The sequence below is a fragment of the Lutra lutra genome, chromosome 7 (genome assembly GCF_902655055.1).
Source record: "Lutra lutra chromosome 7, mLutLut1.2, whole genome shotgun sequence".
In the NCBI taxonomy this organism is placed as follows: Eukaryota; Metazoa; Chordata; class Mammalia; order Carnivora; family Mustelidae; genus Lutra; species Lutra lutra.
Window position 1 is genome coordinate 86,530,521 of NC_062284.1, and position 26,165 is coordinate 86,556,685.

The 26,165-nt window shown below is 39.1% G+C and overlaps 2 protein-coding genes across 5 annotated transcripts in view; one reads left to right on the top strand and one right to left on the bottom strand.

The window, feature by feature from the left end:
- SLC25A21 (solute carrier family 25 member 21) overlaps positions 1 to 16,244 on the bottom strand; it is a 500,678-nt gene extending 484,434 nt beyond the window's left edge. For 3 of the 4 annotated variants that reach the window (XM_047736329.1, XM_047736328.1, XM_047736327.1), the window contains exon 1: positions 16,129 to 16,244. In XM_047736329.1, the coding sequence (XP_047592285.1) occupies positions 16,129 to 16,198 (70 nt within the window). In that variant the 5' untranslated portion in view covers positions 16,199 to 16,244. The remainder of the gene's footprint in view (positions 1 to 16,128) is intronic. The other variant, XM_047736332.1, reaches the window with a different exon arrangement.
- Positions 16,192 to 26,165, top strand: part of MIPOL1 (mirror-image polydactyly 1) — a 339,430-nt gene continuing 329,456 nt past the window's right edge. Inside the window, exon 1 of the mRNA XM_047736318.1 lies at positions 16,192 to 16,304. The gene's annotated coding sequence lies outside the window, so the exon portion shown is untranslated. The remainder of the gene's footprint in view (positions 16,305 to 26,165) is intronic.

Below are 26,165 nucleotides of genomic sequence, written 5' to 3' on the forward strand. Positions count from 1 at the left end.
TAGCATTTCTATATACCTTAAGTCAGAAAATGAAAGTTTTATTTTCAGTGGAGCTCTGAGAAACTATCACTCCTACAAGGAACATTCCCTCCACTATCACCAAAATAAGATGCTACAAATGAGTTCAAAGCACTTGGCTTCTAAAATAAAAAATGTTTTCCCTGTCTCTGCCACATTTAGGCTGATCAGAGAGAGGCACATAAGCAAAATATGTCTCAAAAGAATTGTATCACTCTGCGGCAAATGCAATTTGAATAAAAATAGACTTACTGAGTAGATATATTCTAAGCACTGTGCAAGCCCTGGAGACATAAAATAAATAAGACTTGGGACGCCTGGGTGGCTCAGTTGGTTGGACGACTGCCTTCGGCTCAGGTCATGATCCTGGAGTCCCGGAATCGAGTCCCGCATCGGGCTCCCAGCTCCGCGGGGAGTCCGCTTCTCTCTCTGACCTTCTCCTCGCTCATGCTCTCTCTCACTGTCTCTCTCTCACATAAATAAATAAAATCTTTTAAATAAATAAATAAATAAATAAATAAAAATAAATAAGACTTGGTCCCTACCTAAAAGGGGCTCACTCTTTGCAAGGCTTAAAAAACAAGAATTAAATCCAGTGTAATCTTTTAAATTAATTACACAAAAGAAAACTAAATTGTGAAAAGCATCCATGTAGAGTAAAACATAATACCACCTAATATGTAAGCATATCAACGAAAACATTGTAAGTACAAGCAATAGTAGATAATGCCTATTTAAAGACCCCTATTGAGGGGCGCCTGGGTGGCTCAGTGGGTTAAGCCGCTGCCTTCGGCTCAGGTCATGATCTCAGGGTCCTGGGATCGAGTCCCGAATCGGGCTCTCTGCTCAGCAGGGAGCCTGCTTCCCTCTCTCTCTCTGCCTGCCTCTCTGCCTACTTGTGATCTCTGTCAAATAAATAAAATCTTTAAAAAAAAATAAATAAAGACCCCTATTGAATGGACAGATGATACACTTTTAAAGTATACAATTACATAAATCTAGCAAAGGTCACATAAACATCATCATCCCTGTCTTCTTTCCATATAATTTATATGCCAGTGTCTCTATTATTCTTTTCTTTCCCTTTTTAGCTTCTCTGTTGACCTTCTAACCTCCAGCATTTGTGCGCTCCAAAGAATAGAAGGTACAGGCCAATGCAGATCTTTACAGAAACATGAAGGAAACAGAAAAAGTCTTATCCTTCCTTGACCCTTGATCAGACAAACATGAGATTATAATGCTCTGTAAAAGAAAGAGGCTGACATGCTTTCCAATTTTGATATGATCACGTTCCTACTTCCATCTTAAAAGAATATGAAATAAATGTTTTCTAAGCTCAACTAAAAAAGCCTCTAGCTAAGGGGTCTATAGTACTTCCTGTATTAAGTATTCTCAATATTCATTTTCTTTATAATTTTCTTAAAATTTCATAGCGGCATACATTTCTCGTTAACAGAGGAAGAAATAATGTGTTTAATCTACTAATCATTTTTCTAAAAAATATTTTAAAAAGCATGGGCAAGTTACACTGCCATCTTGTGGTTAGAAGTTCATTTACAATAGCAAGGACTTCTGGTATTTCCAGTATGTATTAACCTAAAAAAAAAAAATCCTGTTTGGAACTTAAGAAAATAATTTCTTTATACACTTGCCTCACTTTCTTATGTTAAAACTCATTATATTAAAACAAGAAATGGCATTCTGAGTGGCTGCCCCAGATAAATAAAAAGAACTATCCATTTGGCACTCTAGATCTTGCTCACAGAAGTGTATAATTTACTATTAGTGTATACACAGTTTAACCCTGACAATTTAGAGAAAAAAGTTATGGAATCAAGGAGTTTTATTTCCACAAGGTAATCTCCAGGACCTAAAAGGAATGAATGACATTTATGTTAAACTTATCAACAATTTTTGTTTGATCCAAAACTCTAAATTCAAAAATAAGACCACCCACCACAGAGAAAATAAATATTATAGCAATAAAAATAGTTGCTCCCACCTCTCTTACTTATATAAACTTATTTATCCATACATAGTTAATAATCATACTTAAATAAAAAAATTAATTACAAAGTCCAGTCATCTGCATTTTTCAATGTATAATTCTTTCTGATCTATGCCAGGCACCTGTCCCAAATGTTTTATAATGGTAGGCTCTAATTCGAAGTTAACACACTTCTACACCTAATTCTGTCTGCAGAAAGCGTGTTTTTTTTTTAAAGCAACTCATCAAAATTATAGGAAGACAGTGCCATCTATAGGTCTGCACATGGACAGAATGGTGTTCTTCTATTCAAATGTGACTGTCCTCTGTGATGCAGTAGCCAACCAAACGCATTGCCCTAGAAGGAAGCTCCAAAATAACTTTGCTCCTCATTGAATCTCTGGAGAGGTACCTATAATTTATTCCAAAGTATTTTAACTTACCTCTACAATCATTCTCCAGATAGTAACAACAACAGCAGCCATATCAACAAGAATGAAAATAATACTTCCTATAACTGTATTAATCTAATTTTGTTACATTTGATGACCCATAAATACTGATAAATTTTCAAGAAATATTAGCTCATTTGGCATATTTTCTCTCTCTCTCTCTCTCTAACTCTCTCTCCTTCTCACAATGTAAAACTTTTTTTTTTTTAAAGATTTTTTTTTATTTATTTATTTGACAGAGAGAGATCACAAGTAGACGGAGAGGAAGGCAGAGAGAGAGAGAGAGAGGGAAGCAGGCCTCTTGCTGAGCAGAGAGCCCGATATGGGACTCGATCCCAGGACCCTGAGATCATGACCCGAGCCGAAGGCAGCGGCCTAACCCACTGAGCCACCCAGGCGCCCCACAATGTAAAACTTTTGAGCTTAATTCTATTTTAGGTGTCATTCAATTCTACTGAAACATAAATTATTATTTCTCCAAAGTTATATTTCCCCCCATAATAGCTCATTCTAGATTTTACAGACATTCAACTAAATTCACCCTGGGTCTCACCTAAAGCTACCAAATTTGTGCAAATGAAAAAGCTCAAAACAAACCTATTTCATGCAACTTAAATTCCTTCTCTTTTTTTAAAGATTTTATTTATTTATTTGACAGAGAGAGAGAGATCACAAGTAGGCAGAGAAGGAGGGGTAAGCAGGCTCCCCACTGAGCAGAGAGCCCAATGTGGGGGCTCAATCCCAGGACCCTGAGATCATGACCTGAGCTGAACACAGATGCTTAACCCACTGAGCCAACCAGGTATCCCAAATTCCCTTTTTTCACAGCCACGCTCACCCAGTTTATTCTGGGGTTGCTCTCACTCCAGTGAGTCATTCCGGTATCTTACCTATGTATAAGGCTTATTTAACAATTACCCAAGGTTTGGGGCTCAACTCACTCCTAATCAATCGCCTGTACGGAACGACAGGAAAAGAGGTAGCTCTGTCAATGCTGACAGAGTCCCCTGATGGGTAATATGGAGAATTTTATACTTGTACTACGGCTGGCATTTAGAGGTCTGGCAAAAATAAGAAATGGCTGGTTACACCAAAGGCAGACCTTGCTGGTTCATCAAGGTGCGAGTTTCCAGAGCAGCTGCAATATTTAAACCAGCCTGAAGGAAAAGAGGTCTTGTGAAGGCAATACCTTGCATGGGGCTGCTAGCCTGATTTCTTTGCACAGTATGAGGCAGGGTAGGATAGTGGGGAGGAGTAAAAATTCTGAAAGCAAAGAAGACAGAGTTTGAGTTCATGTTCTGTTACTGGCCTTGAGCAAGTTCCTTAAGTTCTCTGAGCTTCACTTCCCTCATCCTCAAGAAATTACAAATTATTGTCAATAAGGTAAGCAAAGGAAGATGCTTTATCCATAGTAACCATTCAATTAATGTGAGTACTTAAGATTTATCTTAATGCTTCCTGTTTGTCTGATCTTAATTATTGACTAGATAATTAAGGAGGATCCATCTAAACCCAAACAAACACCCAGAGAGAGTCACTTGTAACTTGCTAAGTTCACAAAAAGAATGAATGAGAAAGGCAACTCAAAATAAAGATGAGACAACAAAGAAAAAGTGGTATTTGATGGTCTGATACTAGTTTCAAATTTTTCCTCTGAAACATTACCTTTGAAAATCACTAAAAATCAGCAAACTCTTGTTCCCATGTTATTTCTACTGTATAAGTTAGAAATCTGAATCTGTAGGACACAGAGAAGTTGGTGATAGAGATTCGGGAGTTACATGCTAATTGATAATATTGAAGCCAGAGAGTAGATGGGCTTGCTCCGGGAGGTAAGAGTACGTGCAGCAGAGAACTTAGAACCCTCCAGAAGGCCAATTTTTGAGGAAAGGGAAAGAAGAGGAACCAGCAAAAGAAATGGTTAAAAGAAGTGATTGGATATGAAGAGGAGAGTAACAATCAACAGCAGAGACAACTTTAAAGAGAAACACTGGTGAGGGAATGTGAAATTTTGCAAAGATTAGGCAAAATTAAGAATGAAAACTGGTAGTTAACAGTTTGACCAGAAAGGTAAAGACAGATATGCCAATTATGGTAGGTTGGAAACTGAGTGAAGAATTTTTCACAGAAGTTGACAATGAAAGGCAGGGAAACATAGGACAATAGCTTGAGATATGGAACACAAACTTAAGAACCACAATATAAAGAAAAAAATACAATCAAATGCCTGTTCTGGGTTAAACTGTGCCCCCCCCCAAAAAAAGTTCTAAACTCTGGTATGTGGTCTTATTCAGAAATAGGATCTTTAGAGATGTAATCAAGTGAAGGTGAGGTCATACCAGATTGGAGTGGGACCTAATCCAATGATATCCTTATAAAAAGAGGGAAATTTGGACAGACACAGACAGGTGGGAAGAAAGAGCCATGTGATGACAGGGAAAGAACACAATGAGGGTCAGCAACTGCCAGAAGCTGAGACAGCCATGGGCCAAATTCTCCTTTGCTGCCTCCAGAAGGAACCAGCCCTACCCACACTTTGATTCAGACTCCGAACCACCAGTACTGTGAGACAATAAATTAATGTTTTTTTAAGCCATCCAGTTTGTGGTACACTGTTCAGATAGCCCTTGCAAACTGATACAAGGGATCAAAAGATACAGATTTAATAGAATACTTAGAATGTGTGTAAGCCATCATCACATCAAAATTTGGAAATAATTGACACAAACATAATCATTTAAAACCAGAAGGAAAAAAATTGGTAAGAAAAATTAGTTAAAATCTAGAGCAATTAAGAATCTCCTAGACGTTCCTTGACCTGGTTTCATTTATTGCCATTGTAAGATACCACCTACTTAAATCATAAAGATGTTTGAAAATGATTTGTGTACCTCTTTTCACTTTGAGGTCCTGGAACAAAAGGTGATACACAAATTTAAAAAATCATCATAGACCTCTCACTCATAAGGTGGCAGACATTTTAGACCTGAGGATAATCTTTTCACTTCATTTACCAAATGGTTACAGTACAAGAAAATACTGTTAAAGTTAAGTACTGTTGCAAATATTCATTATCTGATGACTTGAACCTCAGCATACTCTTCTCTCTTCAGAGGACTCAGAGACTATATTCCGTGGCTTACGCTTCTGATATTTATTCATTAATACAGTCAACATCCATTCCTGAGCATCTACTATGCTCTACCTAAAACACCTGTTTCTCAGTGCTCTGAGATGCTGTAGTCAAGACTGAGAGGGGAAGGCAGTGCACAGACAAAGGAGATGAGGCAGTGCTGGTTTAACAAAGTGTTCCTAAAATGTACTGTTAAAGTTGATCATGTTTTTATGTCAACTGAATTGTGTGCCCACATATTATACTTATGTTTTTAAAATGTCTTTCACTGAAGGACAGTAAAATAAGAAATCCTTTGAAATATGATTATGCAATTCATATTTTGTTCTTAAATTCACATTTTGAGAACTAGAATTTCTTTTTTTTTCTTTTTTGTTTTTTTTAAGATTTTATTTATTTATTTGACAGACAGAGACACAGTGGAAGAGGGAATACAAGCAGGGACAGTGGGAGGAGAAGCAAGCTTCCCGCTGAGCAGGGAGCCCAATGCAGGGCTCAATCCCAGAAGCCTGGGGTCATGACCTGAGCCAAAGGCAGAGCCAAAGCAGACTCAGCCACCCAGGAGCCCCAAGAACTAGATTTTCTTTAAGAGAGACAAGATCGAGCTATCCTACAACCCAGGAATTGCCCTACTAGGTATTTATCCAAAGGATACAAACATAGTAATTGGAAGGAGCACCTGCTCCCCACTGTTTATAGCAGCAATGTCCACAATGGCCAAACTATGGAAAGAGCCTAGATGTCCACTGATGGATGAATGAATAAAGAAGATATGCTGTGTACGTACACACACACACACACACACACACACACACACACACAGAGGAATATTACTTGGCCATCAAAAAGAATGAAATCTTGCCATTTGCAATGACACGGATGGAAGTAGAGAATATCATGCTAAGTGAAATAACCAGAGAAAGACAAATGCCATGCAATTTCACTCATGTGGAATTTAAGAAACAAAACAGATGAACATAGGGGAAGGGAAGACAAAAATAAAATAAGATGAAAATAGAGGAGGCAAGTTGTAAGAGACTCTGAACTACAGGAAACAAACTGAAGGTTGTTGGAGGGGAGGGGAGTGAGGAGATGGGGTAACTGGGTGATAGGCATTAAGGAGGGCACATAATGTAATGAGCACTGGGTGTTATAAGCAACTGATGAATCACTAAATTTTACCTCTGAAACTAATAATACAGTATGTTAATTAAATCAAGTTTAAATTAAAATTTTAAAGAGACGAGACTATATTTTAATTAAAATGCATCCCTTAAAGCTATTTTATAATTATTTTGACCAGTAGAGTTGCTTCCTCCTATGTGGTTGAAATAAGGGGAATTTTTCTGCCCTAATTACCCAGATAATGGGTTCCAGCCTCCCTTTGATGTGTCATAAAGGCTCACCTGTTTGACTACAACCTGCTACTTATTATCAAACAATTGCAGTTTCCCAAATCCTGAAGTTCCAAAGGAGCCATTTATCCAAATCACATGTGTGTCTCCTTTGCACCCATTCTGAAAAAGCCTTTTCCTTGATCAAAATTTTAACCTTGATTACCCCCCGATGCATTGACCCTTTTATTACTTAGCTCAAATTAAAGTCCAGAGGACTACTGGTATACATACTGCCTGTTAAAGTATTTCTTTTAACTGTATTTTAACTACAATGGGTTAAAGCAAAAAAAAAAAAAAAAAAAAGGTAGAAATCTTATAAAAATGAAGATACATTACGATATATAAGATCAAGAGACCAAGAGTTTTAAAAATACTTGAAATTATCCAATACCATTTTAGTTAACTTTTTAGGTTGAAAGTCTTGACTCTCTTTCATAAGTATAATGTGCTTTTTACATATACTTTCAATAGTTAATTTCCCAGAAACCTATCCATGAATCCCAGGTTTCTTTCCCCTTAAAAAGGGTTTTTCATTCTACTTTCTCATTTGATCCCTCGAAGGTGATTAATGAGACAAACTGCACAAAGTACTGCAACTGTGTCTAGTGCAAAATTGGAAAACTTGTTTCCAGAATACCTTGACTACACAATTGACTAAAATATCTCCAGGAAGACACACAAAACAAAAACTGTGATTGGAGAGGTGATGGGGGTGTGTGCCTACAAGATACAAGGAACTAGGGTGGGGCTGGAGAGGAGCACGAAAATTTGGGGAAATAAATCAGTGTCCTGCATGAACGGTGACGATGTAAAAGATGTAAGGAGGGGAAATGCTCTAGGAAGTTCTCCTAGTGGCAATGGAAGACTTCTGTGAATATAAGTATGAGATTCAGGGAGACAGGACAGGAAGAGTCTTAGAGACACCACTGTGCAAGGGAATTCAGTGTGGACAGGGCCTATGCAAGGCCTCAGGAGGGACCCTGACAGGCTCTGGTGAGAGAGGGTCTCTCAGGGATCCAAGAGGACCTGCCAGAGACTCTGGAAAACTCTGAAGTTAGAGGCAAAAGCCCATTGAGAACTTGGAGAGAATACTCATCTGAGTGAATCTTAAAGACTTCTACATGACTTGGGAAATAAGAACCCCATGAGCTTTGGAAACACATGGAAGAATCCAAACTGGTTATTAGGAAGAATGGGAAGGTCTGAGGTAAAGCTAAGTTCCTGGCTCCAAGGAAGTGATGTTCATAGAAGGGAAACTTCCTGGAGCCTTACTGGTGAGCAGACAGGTAATGACATGAAATACTGTGGCCTAAGGGACCTTGGAACTCTAGCGAGTTGGGGGGAGGGGGAGTCTATTAGTATTGCTGTCAGGTTGCTACCAATCCCTTTGGTCATTGTGAGAAACAGAAAAAGATGTCTCAGCACCATCTGATCCTCTCAACAGATGCAGGAAAAGCCTTTGACAAAGTAGAGCATCCTTTCCTCATTAAAACTCTCACCAGTGTAGGCATAGCGAGAACATAACTCAATATCATAAAAGCCATATAGGAAAAGTCCACAGCAAATATCATTCCCAATGGGGAAAAACTGAGATCTTTTCCCCTAAGGTCAGGAACATGGCAGGAATGTCCACTATCACCACCGCTGTTCAACACAGTACTAGAAGTCCTAGCCTCAGCAATCAGACAACACCAACAACAAATAAATAAATAAAAGGCAGCTGAATGGGCAAAGAAGAAGTCAAATTCTCAATCTTCCCAGATGACATGATACTATGCGGAAAACCCAAAAGACTCTACCCCAAAATTGCTAGAACTCATACAGGAATTCAGCAAAGTGGCAGGATATAAAATTGATGCACAGAAATCAGTTGCATTTCTATACACTAACAATGACATAGAAGAAAGAGAAATGAAGGAATCGATCCCATTTACAATTATGCCAAAAACCATAAGATATCTAGGAGTAAACATAACCAAAGAGGCAAAGGAGCTGTACTCAGAAAATTACAGAACACTCATGAAAAAAATTGAGGAAGACGAAAAGAAATGAAAAAAAAATGTTCGTGGATTAGAAGAACAAATATTCGTGGTTTTTTTGTTTTTTTTCAATTATATTCTTAAATTAGCCAACATATACTATGTCATTAGTTTTTGATGTAGTGTTCAATGATTTGTTAATTGTGTATAATATCCAGTGCTCATCACAACACAAAGAACAAATGTTGTTAAAATGTCTTTGCTACCTAGAGCAATCTGTACATTCAAGGAAAATCCTCGTCAAAATACCATCAACTTTGTTCACAGAGCTGGAACAAATAATCCTAAAATGTGTATGGAAACAGAAAAGACCCCAAATAGCCAGGGGAATGTTGAAAAAGAAAACCAAAACTGGAGGGATCACAATTCCAGACTTCAAGCTCTATTACAAAGCTGTCATCATCAAGACAGTATGGTACTTGCACAAAAACAGACATATAGATCAATGGAATAGAATAGAGAACCCAGAAATGGACCTTCAGCACTATGGTCAACTAATCTTTGACAAAAGAAGAAAGAATGTCCAATGGAAAAGAGACAATCTCTTCAACAATTGGTGTTGGAAAAATTGTATGGTCACCTGAAGAAGAATGAAACTGGACCACTTCCTTACACTACACACAAAAACAGATTCAAAATGCACATAAGACCTAAATGAGACAGGAATCCATCAAAATCCTAGAGGAGAACCACAGCAACTTCTTGCTAGACATGTCTCTAAAGGTAAGGGAAACAAAGACAAAAATGAACTACTGGGACTTCATCAAGATAAAAAGATTTTGCACAGCAAAGGAAACAGTCAACAAAACCAAAAGACAACCCACAGAATGGGAGAAGGTATTTGCATATGGGAGAAGGTATTTATCAGATAAAGGGCTAGTATCCAAAATCTATAAAGAACTGATCAAACTCAACATCCAAAGAACAAATAATCAGATTAAGAAATGGGCAGAAGACATGAACAGATATTTCTCCAAAGAAGACCCACAAAAAGATGAACAGACACATGAAAAAAATGTTCAACATTACTCAGCATCAGAGAAATGCAAATCAAAACCACAATGAGGGGGCACCTGGGTGGCTCAGTGGGTTAAAGCCTCTGCCTTCGGCTCAGGTCATGGTCCCAGTGTCTTGGGATCGAGCCCCACATCGGGCTCTGTGCTCTGCAGGGAGCCTGCTTCCACCTCTCTCTCTATCTGTCTGCCTCTCTGCCTACTTGTGATCTCTGTCTGTCAAATAAATAAATAAAATCTTTAAAAAAAAAAAACCACAATGAGACACCATCTCACACTGATCAGAATGGCTAAAGTTAACAAGTCAGGAAACAACAGATGTTGACAAGGAAGCAAAAAAAGGGGAACCTTCTTACACTGCTGGTGGGAATGCAAGCTGGTACAACCCCTCTGGAAAACAGATGGAGGTTCCTCAAAAAGTTGGAAACAGAGCTACCCTACACCCAGCAACTGCACTCACTGCTGGGTATTTACCCCAAAGATAAAAATGTAGTGATCAGAAAGGGTACCTGCTCCCCAGTGTTTATAGCAGCAATGTCTGCAATAGCCAAACTATAGAAAGAGCCCAGATGTCCATCGTCAGATAAATGAATAAAGAAGATGTGGTATGTGTGTATACAATGGAATACTATTCAGCCAACAAAAAATATGAAATCTTGCCATTTGCAATGATGTGGATGGAACTAGAGGATATTAAGCTAAGTGAAATAAGTCAGTCAGAGAAAGACAATTATCATATGATCTCACTCATATGTGTAATAAGAAGCAAAACAGAGGATCATAGGGGAAGGGAGGGAAAAATAAAACTGATGAAATCAGAGAGGGAGACAAACCATAAGAGACTCTTTTTTTTTTTTTTTTTTTTTTTTTAATTTTTTTATTTTTTTCAGCATAACAGTATTCATTATTTTTGCACCACACCCAGTGCGCCATGCAATCCGTGCCCTCTACAATACCCACCACCTGGTGCCCCCAACCTCCCACCCCCCACCCCTTCAAAATTCTCAGATCGTTTTTCAGAGTCCATAGTCTCTCATGGTTCACCTCCCCTTCCAATTTCCCTCAACTCCCTTCTCCTCTCCATCTCCCCTAGTCCTCCATGCTATTTGTTATGCTCCACAAATAAGTGAAACCATATGATAATTGACTCTCTCTGCTTGACTTATTTCACTCAGCATAATCTCTTCCAGTCCCGTCCATGTTGCTACAAAACTTGGGGATTCATCCTTTCTTTCTTTTTTTTTTTTTTTTTTACAGCTTTATAAACATATATTTTTATCCCCAGGGGTACAGGTCTGCGAATCGCCAGGTTAGACTCTTAATCTTGGGAAACAAACTGAGGGTTCCTGGAGGTGAGGGGTTGGGGGTTGGGGTAACTGGGTGATGGACATTAAGGAGGGCATGTGACTTAATGAGCACTGGGTATTATATAAGACTGATGAATCACTGAACTCTACCTCTGAAACTAGTATATTATATATTAATCGAATTTAAATTTAAAAATAAGTACATTTTTTTTAAAAGAAAAAAATGTCCCTACTCCCCCAGATGGATTCATCTATAACTCTAAGATACATGGATTATGAATCAGATTTCAGCTCCCACTTGCTCCACTGGCCAGAGCCCTTTTTCAGTATGTAACACGCCCAACTGCACATTTAGGCCCTAGATGGATTGAGAACTTTCTCTTGGCTAAAAACTAATTTTGCACCTATACACCCGAAATTATTTAGAAAGAGAAATATACTATTTAGCAGAAAGTCTTAAGAATTGTATTTGTAGATAAAAGAGCTCTTTTAAGGGATGTAAACTATTAAGAAATATAGAAATAGTAAGGGATAGACTTGATTTGATCTCTCCAAATTCTAAAAACGTCTGACGATGGAAAAAATATCTTTCTCATCCCTCTCCTATCCTGATTTCCAACAGAAATGGTTGCATGCTTATGCAACCAATGGCGAATTAATTAGATCCTCTGTGCACCAGTTTCTTCATCCTGGAGTTGTGATGAGGATTAAACATGCTGATACATGTAAAGTTTAGAACTGAGTCTACCAGTTAGTATTTACTCAATAAATGTTAGTTATTTTGATTACTTGTGCCATTCACATGTTAATGAGAATGTTAAGTTGGATGAGGCTGTAGAGGACATCTGGGAAACATTCATGCAGAAAATCATATTCAAGTTAGGCCTTGGAAAATAGATAGGATTTCAATAGGTAGAGAAAATAAGAGGAAGACATTCCAGGCATTGTGATTTAAAGTGCAAAGGGACAAGTAATATTCAAGTACGGTGAACAGATCTATTTAGCAGAAGCTGAATAGCATGTGTAGGAGAGGAGGAAAATAAGACTGACAGCTAAATTGGGAGCATATAATAAGGTGTACAGAATTCAGTCTTCTCTCTCTGGTCAGCAATGAAAACCAAGAATGCTTTAACTTGTAATCCTCTGCCAATCTGGTTCCCCTCTATAAAATCTCTTTTCCTCAAAGGTCTTCTAATGCAGTGCTTCTAAAATTGGAAAGAGCAGACCAGTGACTTGGAGTCCTTCCTATAATGCAGATTCTGATATGGCAGGTCTGGAGTGAGCCTGAGATCTTACTTTTTAGGCAAGCTTCCAGTGCTACCATGTGCCTGCTGCTGCTCATCCACAGACCTAGGGTGTAATACAATGGCCTCTTATCATTCACATCCTTACCCCTTCTGCAGTGTTTGGCCTTGCTGATCTTCCTGAAGCTCTCATCATTGGGTTCTATTCTTTCATGTGAATCTTAAGTGATTACTGAAAATACAGACTGGAAGCCTGCTCTGTAAAACTTCAATTCATATTGACTTGTCTTGAGCATAGCTCGTATCGTATAAAACTATAAAACAAAATTACCATTGGTTAAAAATAACTTTATATATTACCTATAGCTACAAGTTCAAGGCCAGTCTTTAGATGTATACTGTCCGAGCAACTGTCAGTGCATTGATCTCTTTGGTCTTTTAAATACAAATATCACAAACCATCTTATAATGAAAGACAGACGTATATCGTGATGAAAGACATCTATTATCCATCTCATGATGTGTCTGGCTTCTCTGTAAGATAAATCTCCCCTGAAGTCTCTATGCCCACTGCTGCCCCACTCATCCACATGGGCAGCACAACTGATTGGTGGCAAAGGTGGGTCCATGTCCAAAATTGGGTTATCTTTAGTCTTTCCCATGCTCTTACTCAAACAGTGAAAAAAAAAAAAAGCAAGTCAGTCCCTCACTGTCTCTACAGAACGGAAGTCAAGAGCATGTAAATTCAAGAGCTGTTAGGAACCACACTCTGTCCTGTAGATGGGAGAGTGGGAAAGAGCAGTCAATTGTAAGAAAAAAAGACTAACGAAGGCACCAGAAGAGCACAGGGAAAGAGTTCCACAGCCTGGCATGCTGACAACCTTGCACATCTCCAAATAACCCTACAGGAAGGGTAGGCCACAGTCTGACCTGATTCTTGGCAGAATGCCCTGTGATTTCCTCTGCCCTAAGGGAAGATAAGCAGACGGGTGGGGGAAGAGCTGAGAAGCGGTTTCTCCCGTTATCTCATGGAAGACTGTCATAAGGCCATTTCTCGTCTATCTCCCTAGTGTCAGTTGAATACAAAGCCTGCCACCACACTTGCACTTAGGGAAAGTTGCAGCCTTCAGTGTAAGTGGGTAAGACTGTCTGGCTGTGGTTGACGCGCTTTCCCAACACCAGAGTGACCTATCACTCATACTATGTATCCTCAGGCCCCTTCAGTTTGGTGTCATCCGTGGAAAATGGGACCCAGGGAACTGACACCATAATGACTTGCTTTTCCCATCTTTATAAGTAATTAACTGTCTGAATCCATTTGGGCATATTTACTCCTTAATAGGCAAATTTATGGAAGTATGGCAAGCCGTCCCAACAACTGTATTAGTATTACCTGTGACCCTATTATATTAACCACCACTCTGCTGCCTTGGAAATGCTTAACCCCTTGACAAAGTGAGGAAGGGTAAGAGATGGCAAGAGTTGACTTCCTGAGTTCCCCTCAGTGCTCTAGCTCCTGATGGCAGTCTCTTCCAGGAATGCACCAAGACCTTGAATTCCATGAGACATGGTACTTCTCCAATAAACTTTCCCAGCTTTTTTTTTCCCCTTAAGAAAACCAGAATGCACTGTTAACCTTAACCCTCAAAAGATCATATAATGCATACATAGAGGAGTTGCGTTTGATGACATTATCAGTTATCAGAACCCCAGCCCTAGAGATTCAAATGAATTTTCTATATTTATTAAAATTCCACCTCTCTTGTATATTAATTTCTTTTTGGCCTTTGGCCTAGTATATATAATATGATTAGTATGCATTTATTAAAGCCCAATAAATATAAAATTTTATGAAATGATATTGCCCAAATAGAAGAAAACATGACACTTTTTCTACACTATGATGAAAGTATAAATTAGTCATTTATCAAAATTACATAGTACAAAATATATAAATCAACTATACTATGTTTACTCTCTTAGAAATGTATTAATTTTCACTCAGATTAGTTACAACCGTTAAGAACATGATGGAATCACACATATTTGTGCCAGATGTTTATCATCCAAAACAGTGTAAGCAGGATTACAGTTTGATCAACACTCATCCCCGGAATTCAGCTGTGTCCAAAATAGAGTATGATCATCCAAGCCAATTACAGATGTTTCTGAATCATTAGTCATAGGGTAGGATGTTCACCAATTAGCCTTATTGTCCTGTTGGGACAGCTAAGTTTTCTTTGATCAGGGTCGTGGACTCTAAATCAACTAAGTTGGGAAGAGCTGGCAGAGTCTTGGACATTGTGAAATTGGCCAATTGGTGAAAATTCATATCCCTCTGGGGAAACAACTAAAAAAGTAGACAGTGGGGCCACTAAAGTCATTATTACGGACAAACAAAGCACAATCACATATAAGATATGAATGCCTTAACTGTCATATTAATGAAATATCTTTAGGAAAGTGTACAGACGGTAATGGAAACATCTGGCTGCCTGTGGTACTCCTGAGATGCAAAAAGTCCATGACATACTGATAACTAGTCATAATTTATAATAGGCCTTTATAAAAAGTCCAAATTTGAAAATAAATTTTACTAGTTGATGTTAAACAGTGGACATCTAGTCACTCTTAATATGATTTACTAGAGTTGCCACAGTACAAATTATTAACAGACTCTCTACATTTATAAAAATGTTTTATGGTGATGAGTGAATTACAGTAATTATAAATTTATAATAAAATGCAGAGTTAGGAAAAATTAAATTTTCAATTAACTCATAATTTGTTTTAAAATATCTTTAACACACATTCACACAACATAATCTCATGGGTTGGTGACTTTCTCTAGTCATACTTAGTAACTATTTCCACGATTCGTTCTAACAAATGTTTTCTGAAGGTTTTTTCCCCACAGCATAACTCTCCATAAATTAACGTGAGCCCATTATACCAAACGTGTTTATCTGTGTTAACATATGCATTTAATTTTAGTATGCCCATTTCAGGCGCGAAGAACACACACACACACACACACACCACACACACACCCCCCCCCCCCCCCCCCCAGCAAGCACCCCTGCAAGGAGACGACCTGTGGAGTCCGGAGGGCTGTACTGAATGAGGGAGACAGGAGTTCTGTAAGACCTGAATTACCCAGAACAAAAAAACTCCTACAACTGAGAGCAAGAGGAAGTCTGAGCGCAACTGGATCATTTCAAGTAAAGTAACCAGCCAGGCAGAAAGGCCTCCTCCAAGCTGCAGGCCTTGAGGCCACCTCGCTCGCTTCTCCCGCTCGCCACCCGGGAGGCGGGGCCCCGGAGAGCGGCGGCGCGGGGCGGAGGGGACTTGACCTGGGGCGCCCAGCGTCCACCGCCCGCTCCCGGCCTCCTTTGCTTTCGCACACGGCGGGCTCCGCGCTGCCCTGGCAGCGCGGAATTCAGGGGAGAAACTTCTCTAGGGAGACTGGCCTGAATAAAGTTTTCGGAACACGCGAAGGGAAAAGCAACAGGCCCGCGGCGGGGCGGGGCGACCTTACCAGCGGAACCACCGGCCAGGATCTGGCGAGAAGCCTCTTTCACGAAGCCGGCGTCGGGCTTGGCGGACATCTTCACAAGCGGGACAGGAGGGAGTGGGCCGAGAGGAGTGGGCGAGTTCTCCGTCCTCTGTGCGGGCCTGTAGGAACTCCTCGGATCCGGACAGAGCCGGCTCTGGGTAGGTCCTAGCGCCAAGTGGCTCCCGGTGAAGCGGCAATCCGACGGCTGCTCGGAGGTGGCGGCTCAAGGCGCAGGCTCGCTGCGTGATCTCTGGCGGGTGGGTACCTGCCCGCTGCACCCCTTCGAGGGGCTCTCTGTCACCCCTGCTAGGCTCGGTGGGCTCCAAGAAGGACTCTGGCGGAGAGAAGACTTGCGGATGGGGTTGGGTGGGCCGCCCGCGGAGGGTCGAGTTTGGTCTTCTAGATTGGCGCCCACGCGCTTCGCTATCAGGAGTCTCCTACAGTTTGTCTAGCTGGACGGGCGGCCTCTGATAAAGCTTGCAAAGAAGCGAGCCTGGCGTTGCAGCGGCGCTGGGGCGACCCTTGCCCTCCCCGCAAGGCAGCGCTCTGGGAGGCTCTCAAGGCCGGACAGGTGAATGCGTCCTTCTGAGTTAGCTGTCTGCAGCTGTGGGCTGTAGAGACTGGGTCAGAGCACATCATTCAAAATTACCTTACAATTAAGTAAGTGCAGTCCTTTACAAAGAAAGGGTTCTGGCGTAAGGGAATTTATCACACCTCATCAGCTTGAGTTTTATTTACTGAATGACCAAAATAAAGAAGGGGCCTTGTTACAAAGAAGTGTCTTCAGTACTCCACAACAGTGTTTCTGGAAGTATGAGCTTAAGATCCGGCAACATAAGCCTAACGGGAGAGTTTGTAAGAAAGGCAAATTCATGGCCCACCCCAATGTGCTGAATCAGAATCTCTGGTTATAGGGCTCAGAAACCTGTGTTTTAGTAAGTTCTCCAGGGCTTAGGAACGTTAAAGGTTGGGAACCACAGAGCTAAATAATCAAGGAATATTAAGCAACTATCAGTATATTCTTTCTCTAAAACATTTAATTGTTCGTACCAGCCCTTTAGAATATTGGGCAAAAAGTAATAATTTATACTATTTTTTAAACCACAAGCTACAAATGCTATGTAGAAGAGACACAATGTTATGAAATTTTAGAAGCAGAGTTGCGCAGCAGAAGCATACTGGGCCCATTATGAAATTTTACAAAAATACCTGCCATACCCCTAATAGGTAGGAAATGATCCTAGTAAAAGGCAGAATGAGAGGATTTGGAACTCCTATTGTCATATTTTTTCTTAAGCATTGTATTTAATACTAAATATATTCAGTTTGAACCATATAATATTGCCAATTTTGAAAACCAAAAACAGTTGAATATTGGGGATGTAATATGGTTAAAACTTAATATATATGCTTTCCAATTAAATGCAAAATACAATAGTTTCGTATTTTGTTTTTATTTCTGAGTCTGAGCTATTAAAAGCTGTTAATATTAGATATCTGACGGGCAAATTGTTAAAAGTAAGAAGTGTGGGGGGGGCGCCTGGGTGACTCAGTGGGTTAAGCCTCTGCCTTCGGCTCAGGTCATGATCTCAGCGTCCTGGGATCGAGCCCCACATCTGACTCTCTGCTCAGCGGGGAGCCTGTTTCTCCCTCTCCCTCTGCCTGCCTCTCTGCCTACCTGTGATCTCTCTCTCTGTCAAATAAATAAATAAAATCTTAAAAAAAAAAAAGAAGTTGGGTAGACTTGCTGCTTATGGATCAGTTAATATCAAAATAAATTTACTCATATTTGATTAAATATTTGACTAAATAGCTAAATTTGAAATGTTTACAAAGAAATAGTTTAGAGAAATTTTGCTGTTTAACTAAAATAAAAGGTTTTGAAGAATGTTTCAGCTTTTGACTAATTAAATTTGCTGTCCAGAGTGCAATATAAAGTCACATCAACAAATTTTGAGAACCTATTAGATACTGAGCACTAAAATAAGAATTTCAGACCTCAGAAAACGTTTCCCTCATTTTCCAATGTGGAAACTGAGTTTCCCAGCATCGTAAATGAGTTAATAATATTGCTGGGATTTGATTCCAGGATTCCCTCTTCTAATTGCAGTGGGATTATAGATTTAAATATTGGCCACAGGCCATAATTTAGGAAATACAATAATACTCCCAGGTGAAGACTTAAAGATAATCTTTTTTTTTTTTACAGTTGTATCAATATAAAGATAGACTTTTAACCAATTCTGTCAGTACATTAATCTCTGAATATCTTATCCTGAGGAGGTGGCTGCAGATTTGTGGCCTCACTAAGACCTTTGTCTATCAACACCTGTAAATTTAGTGAGAAGACTCTCCTAGGCAGAGTTCCAAATACCTTTAGAAAATTGCTACCAATTTTTAGCCTCTTTGAACTGATTTTATTGAGTTTTTTAAAAAATAGCAAAGCCTGATGTCACATGTAATCTAGTCCTATGCCTCTACAGTAGTTGAGGGTAAAGGGTCTAGGTGTAAAAATATTCTGAAGCTTGGGAGTTAGCCAGTGTCCATCCAGAGTCAACAAATACCCATTATTCTGAGAGCCTTTATTATGGGATGTATCTCTTATCTGCAACCCAATTTGTTTATGGCCCGGTATCAGAATGCTGCAAAGTTTAGCACTGAGGGAAAAAAAAAAAAGTAAAATTTATTTGACCTACTGTGTCAGATACCCTAGACTTAATCCATCACAATTACTCTTTCTATTGTTATTTTATATAAAGCTGTAATGTCCTGATATTAGAGCAAAACTGCTGAAGTATCAAGCTTATATTTTTATTTATTTATTTATTTTAGGATCTATTGGAAAGAGAGACCCTGCACGTGGATGGGAGGAGGGTAAAAAGGTGGGGTGAGTGGAAAGGAAGAGATTCTTAGGTAAACTTCCCTGAGGCAGAGCTGGATTCATGACCCTGAGATCATGACCTGAGCCCAAACCAAGAATTGGATGTTTAGGGACGCCTGGGTGGCTCAGTTGGTTAAGCAGCTGCCTTCGGCTCAGGTCATGATCCCAGCGTCCTGGGATCGAGTCCCGCATTGGGCTCCTTACTCATTGGGGAGCCTGCTTCTCCCTCTGCCTCTGCCTGCCATTCTGTCTGCCTGTGCTTGCTCTCTCTCCCTCTCTCTCTCTGACAAATAAATAAATAAAATCTTTAAAAAAAAAAAAAAGAATTGGATGTTTAACCAACTGTACCACTGAGGCACCCCAAGCTTATATTTTTACATTCTTGATCATCTAATCTTTGCTGAGAACTACGTAATTAAAGTATTGATTTATCTATCAGTTTGCAGAATGGCTAGAAAACAAACTGTCAGGAGCCTTAAAATCCTCACTGAACTTAAATATCTGACAACTTGTTCAGTGTTTTTTTGGAATTATGTTTTTGTATTTGGTCATTAGATCAGCTACTATTCAAGACCAAAATAATAGTGGCTTAAATAAGATAGAAATTTATTTTTCTTCTTATGCAAGCCCAGTTGTAACCCATGAATAAGGTTCCAGCCAGCAGAAAGAGGAGAAAGATCAGGGTAAAGAAAGCCCTGGAAATTGGGGTGCCTGGGTGGCTCAGTGGGTTAAGCTTCTGCTTTCGGTTCAGGTCATGATCTCAGGGTCCTGGGATGGAGCCCCGCGTGAGGGTCAGGCGCTCCCTGCTTGGCAGGGAGCCTGCTTCTCCCTCTCTCTCTGTCTGCCTACTTGTGTTCTCTCTCTGTCAAATAAATAAATAAAATATTTAAAAAGAAAAAAAAAAAAGGAAAGAGCTAGAAATTACATAGATCTCATTGGTCAGAACTTGGCCATAAGGGATATAAGGGAAATTGGGAAAGTAGTATTTTGCTGTGTGGCAGTAAGTCTAGGGAAAAAACAAAAACAAACATTATGGAAGAAGGGGAGAACATGTTGGGAAAAAATCAGCAGTGTCTGCCATTTGGGGGGTAGGTTAAGGAATGAAGAATTATATCTAAAATGACAGTGCTTTTCCTAATAAATGTGGAGTCACAGAAAAATAAATTAAATAAATAAATAAATAAAATGACAGTATTTGCTCATTTTGAAAAAATTTTCTTTTCCTCAGACTTAAAGTTTACTTCATCAGTGTCTAACTAGAAAATACAGTATAACCCTGTGGTACTTGTACTATGACTGGACCCATATTTTAAAATACCATTCACTGAAAGATACATAGCCACTATAGGCCCATAGATTCTTTTTTTTTTTTAAGATTTTATTTATTTATTTGACAGAGATCACAAGCAGGCAGAGAGGCAGGCAGAGAGAGGGGGTGGGGGGAAGCAGGCTCCCCGCAGAGCAGAGAGCCCAATGCGGGGCTCCATCCCAGGACCCTGGGATCATGACCTCAGCCGAAGGCAGAGGCTTAACCCACTGAGCCACCCAGGTGCCCCACCCATAGATTCTTTTATTTAGGTGTCAAAACACAGACACACAAATGTAGAATTTGGCACACATGGAGTCCATCATAGAATAGAGTGGAAAGTTGAAAAGAGTGTTTATGGACACAAGATTAAGAAATCTTGATGGATAGACGAGATTGTAACTCTTAAACTAGTGAAAAGATCTATTATTCCATAATATTCTTTTACAGAAGTATTACAAATATTGAAGCAGTGCTATTTGCAAGTGAAAGACAGGTTTTAAAATTTGTAGGTCTGATTATCAGTGCTCTAAGCTCTCAGTGGTTTATACCTTACAAATACCAAGATACTGTATTTTTAGGACAGATCTTAGGTTCTGGTGCATTAGATTTTCATTTCTAAATTCCAAGGGACTTTGCTGGACAGAATGAACAAAATAATTACTTGGGAAACTTTTTTCAATATTTTATTGTGATATAATAGGTCATATATATAACAGACTTCTATTATTTGGGACATAGCTGGGAACCTAGAAGTTAAGGCCTCTACCCAGTCAACATGCAGAAAGCCATGCACTTTGCTCTTAGGAGCGTTCCAGGACTTCACATAGAGCTAGTCTTAGACCCAGTTCTAAAAAAGGTTGGTAGGGTAGAAGTCTAATATCTTGGTTCATAGCAGATTAGAAAGAAGAAATCAAAAGAGAATTGGGAAGGGGGATATCAGGGAAATTCTGGAAAAGTAAAGAGCAACCTGCAACTTTCCAGCCATATTTAGCCTGCCTAGCAAATTGGAATAACGAAAACCTTCATTTAATGCTTACTTATACCCCATTATCTCATTCACAATATCCCTGTGACAGAAATATTATTATACTGGCTAGTTAAGTAACTTGCCTGAAGTCATACTGAGAATTTGAGGTATTATTTGAACCTAAGTATAATTTAGAGGGCCTCTTTCTGAATTACTAGTTATGTTGTTATTACGTTCTAATTTTAATTTTAGCTTTTCTACCCATACGAAAAAATCAAAATGTAAAATCATTCAGAGTAAGTAGCTTGTAGCATCCTTGACTTTGGTAAACAAAGAATTGATTAGCTGGATCCGGAATTTTATATATCTGAAGTTAGAAAAGCACTAACTTCAATGTCACAAATTGCATATGTGAGACTGGTATGAATTTTCTGTTTATTAAGTCAGGGTATCTCAGCAATGGCACCATTAACATTTTGGGCCACATAATTCTTTGTTGTGGGAGACTGTCCTATGCAGTGCAGTATTTTTAGCAGCATCCCTAGCCTGTACCCATTAGCTGCCAGTAGCAACTCTATCCCCAGTTGTGACAACCAGAAATGTCTCCAGACATTGCTAAATGTTCCCTCCAGGGCAAAAATGTCCTTAGTGGAGAATCATGGGTTTAAGTAAAAAAGAACTCATATAAGTGAAGCCTATTTTAACTTTTTAGAATCATAAGATGACAAACCTGGAAGACTTTAATCAATGCCTTATTTGACAGTTTAGGAGACTGAGGTGGGAAGAGGAGAGGAAGAGAGAGAATCTTAAGCAGGCTCTATGCAAGGCCTGACCCTACAACCCTGAGATCATGACCTGAGTTGAAATCAAGAGTCAGACATTTAACCAACAGAGCCACACAGGTGCCCCAGCAGTGGCTATACTATTTTATATATCCAAAGAAATGTAAAGCCTTCCTACTTCTTCACATTTCTCTCAAACTTATTTTCCTTTTTTTTTTTTTTTTTTTTAAATTATAGCCATCCTAGTCTGTGTGAGGAGGTGGTATCACATTTGTGGCTTTAATTTGTGTTTCCTCAATGACCAATGAAGTTGGCTATCTTTTTCACATGCTTGTTGACCGTTCATCTCTCTTCTTTGGTAAGATATCTATTCCAGTCTATTGCTCATTTTTTTTTTTTAAAGATTTCATTTATTTATTTATTTGACAGAGATCACAAGTAGGCAGAGAGGCAGGCAGAGCGAGAGAGAGAGGGAAGCAGGCTCCCTGCCAAGCAGAGAGCCCAATGCGGGACTCGATCCCAGGACCCCTGGGATCATGACCTGAGCCGAAGCCAGGGGCTCAACCCACTGAGCCACCCAGGCACCCAATTGCTCATTTTTTTTATTGGGTTGTCTTTATTACTGTATTGTAAGAATTCTTTATATATTCTGGATATTAAACTCTTATCAGATATATGTTTAGCCAATGTTTCACCAATTCTGTGAGCTTTCTTGATAATGTCCTTTGATGCACAAAAGTTTTTAATTTTGATGAAATCCAATTTATCTATTTTTCTTTTGTTCTTTATGCTTTTGGTGCCAAACAAAGAATCTGCTGCCAAATCCAAGGTAATAAAGATTTAATCTGATATTTTCTTGTAATAGCTATATAATTTTAGCCTTTATTTAGGTTGTTGGTCAATTCTGTGTTAATTTTTGTACAGTCATACCACTGAGATATTGTGGGTTCATTTCCAGACCAATATAATAAAGCAAATGTCACAATAAAGTCAAATGAATTTTTTGGTTACCCTGTGCATAGAAAAGTTTTGTTTACATTATATTATACTCTATTAAATGTGCAATAGCATTTTGTCTAAAAAACAACATACATGCATTCATCGAAAAATACTTTATTGCTAAAAATGCTAACCATCATCTATGCTTTCAGCAAGTCTTAATCTCTTTGTTGGTAGAGGCTCCTGCCTCAGTGTTAATGGCTGCTGACTGATTAGGACCTTGTTTGCTGAAGGTTGGGTGGTTGTGGCAATTTCTTAAAATAAGATAATGACGGGGCGCCTGGGTGGCTCAGTGGGTTAAGCCTCTGCCTTCGGCTCAGGTCATGATCTCAGGGTCCTGGGATCGAGCCCCGCATCGGGCTCTCAGCAGGGAGCCTGCTTCTCCCTCTCTCTCTCTCTGTCTGCCTCTGCCTACCTGTGATCTCTCTCTGTCAAATAAATAAATAAAATATTTAAAAAAAAAATAAGATAATGACATTTGCCACATCTAGTGACTCCTCCTCTCACAAATGATTTCTCTGTAGCATGCAAAGTTCTTTGACAGCATTTTAACCACAGCAGATTAAAGTCCATCTTCTCAAACCCTGCTACTGCTTTATCAACTAAGTTTGTGTCCTATGTTAAATCCTTTGTTTTCACTTCAACAATCTTCACAGCATCTTTATTAGGAGTAGATTCCATCTCAAGAAGCCACTTCTTTTTTTTTTTTTCTTTTTCATCTGTAAGAAGTAACTTATCTGTTAACGTTTGATCGCAAGATTGCAACAAGTCAGTCACATCATCAGGCTCCACTTTGAATTCTAGTTTTCTTGCTCTGTCCACCACATCTGTAGTTACTTCTTCCACTGAGGTCTTAAATCCTTCAAAGTCATCATTGAGGGTTGAAATCAACTTCTTCCGAGCTCCTGTTAATGTTGATATTTTGACCTCTTCCCATGAATCACAAATATTCTTAATGACATCTATACTGGTGACTCCTTTCCAAAAAGTTTTCAATTTACTTCGCCCAGATCCATCAAAGGAGTCACTACCTACGGCTGCTATGGCCTTATAAAATGTATTTCTTAAATAGTAAGACTTGAAAGTTAAAAATACTTCTTGATCTGTGGGCTACAAAATAGATGTTGTGTTAGGCATGAAAAAAAAAAACAAGAACAACATTAATCTCACTGTATAGCTCCATCAGAGCTCTAAGGCAACCAGGTGCATTGTCAACGAGCTATAATATTTTAAAAGAAATTCTTTTTCTGGGCAGCAGGTCTCAACGGTGGGCTTTAAATATTCAGTAAACCATGTTATAAACAGATGCACTATCAGCCAGGTTTTGTTGCTACATTTCTAAAGCACAGGCAGAGTAGATACAGCTTAGTTCCTAAGGGCTCTAGGAACTGTAGAATGCTGAGTGAGCTTTAGCTTCAATTTAATGTCACCAGCTGCATTAGACCCTAATAAGAGAGTCAGCCTGTTCTTTGAAGCTTTAGAAGCTAGGCATTGACTTCTATCAATGAAAATCCTAGGTGGTATCTTCTTCCAATAGGCTGTTTCATTTGCCTTGAAAATTTGTTTAGTGCAGCTACCTTCATTAATTAGCTGGATCTTCTGGATATGTTGCTGCTTCACCTTGTGCTTTTATGTTATGGAGATGCCGCCTTCTTCTTCTTCTTCTTCTTCTTCTTCTTCTTCTTCTTCTTCTTCTTCTTCTTCTTCTAATTCTTCTTCTTCTTTTTTAAAGATCTTATTCATTTGGGAGAGAGTGAGAGAGAGACACAGAGAACACAAGCAGGGGGAGAGGCAGAGGGAGAGAAAGAAGCAGACTCCCCAGTGAGCTGGAAGCCCAACATGGAGCTAGATCCCAGGACCTTGAGATCATGACCTGAGCCAAAGGTACCATCTGAGGTAGTCAGGTGCCCCAATGTCTTCTTTTCTTATACTCAGGCTTTTCTTCTGCAGCTTCCTCATGTCTCTCAGGCTTCATAGAACTGAAGAGAGTTAGGGTCTTGTTCTGGATTAGGCTTTGGCTTAAAGGAATGTTGTGTCTGATTTGATTTTCTATCCAGACCACTACGATTTTTTTCATTTCAGTGATAAGACTGCTTTGCTTTTGTTCATGTGTTCCCTGGAGTAGAGCTTTTATTTCTTTCAAGAACTTTTCCTTTGTATTCACAACTTGGCCTTTTGGCTCTAGAGTCCTAGCTTTCAGCTGATGTTGGCTTTTCATCATGTCTTCCTCACTAAGCTTAATCATTTCTAGCCTTTGTTTTAAAGTGAGAGGCATGTGACTCTTCATTCCACTTGAACACTTAGAGGAGATTATAAAGCTATTAATTGGTATAATTTAAATATTGTTGTCTCTTAGGAAATAGGGAGGCCTAGAGAGAGGGATAGAGATGGAAGAATGGCTGGTTGGTGGACTAGTCAGAACATATACAACATTTAATGATTAAATTTGTTATCTTACATGGGCATGGTTCATGGTGCCTCCAAAATAATTACAGTGGTAAGATCAAAGATCATCAATCACAGATCTGAATGACAAATAATGAAAAAGTTTGAAATATTGCAAGAATTACCAAAATATGACAGAGTCACAAAGTGAGCAAATATTGTTGGGAAAATGGCACCAATATACTTACTTGATGTAGAGTTGCCACAAATCTTCAATTTGTAAAAAAACACACTATCTGTAAAATGCAATAAAACAAAGTGCAACAAAATGAAGTATGCCTGCATATAGAGTGAAACAGGCATCCAAACTCATTCATTTGCGTATAGTTATCCAGCTATCCCAGCACCATCTGTTAAAGAGACTGTTCTTTTCCCCATCGAATGGTCTTGGTATCCTTGTCAAAAATCAACTGGCCATAGGTATTTGGGTTTCTTTCAGGGCTTTTATTCTTTCCATTGGTCTATATGTTTACTCTTATGTTTGTACCCCACTTTAATGTCACTTTGTAGTAAATTTTGAAATCAGAACATGTACATCCTCCAGCTTTAACTTCTTCTGTATTGTCTTGACTATTTGAGGCCTCTTGCAATTCCATATGAACTTGAGGATTAGTTAAACAATTAGTTTGACAAATT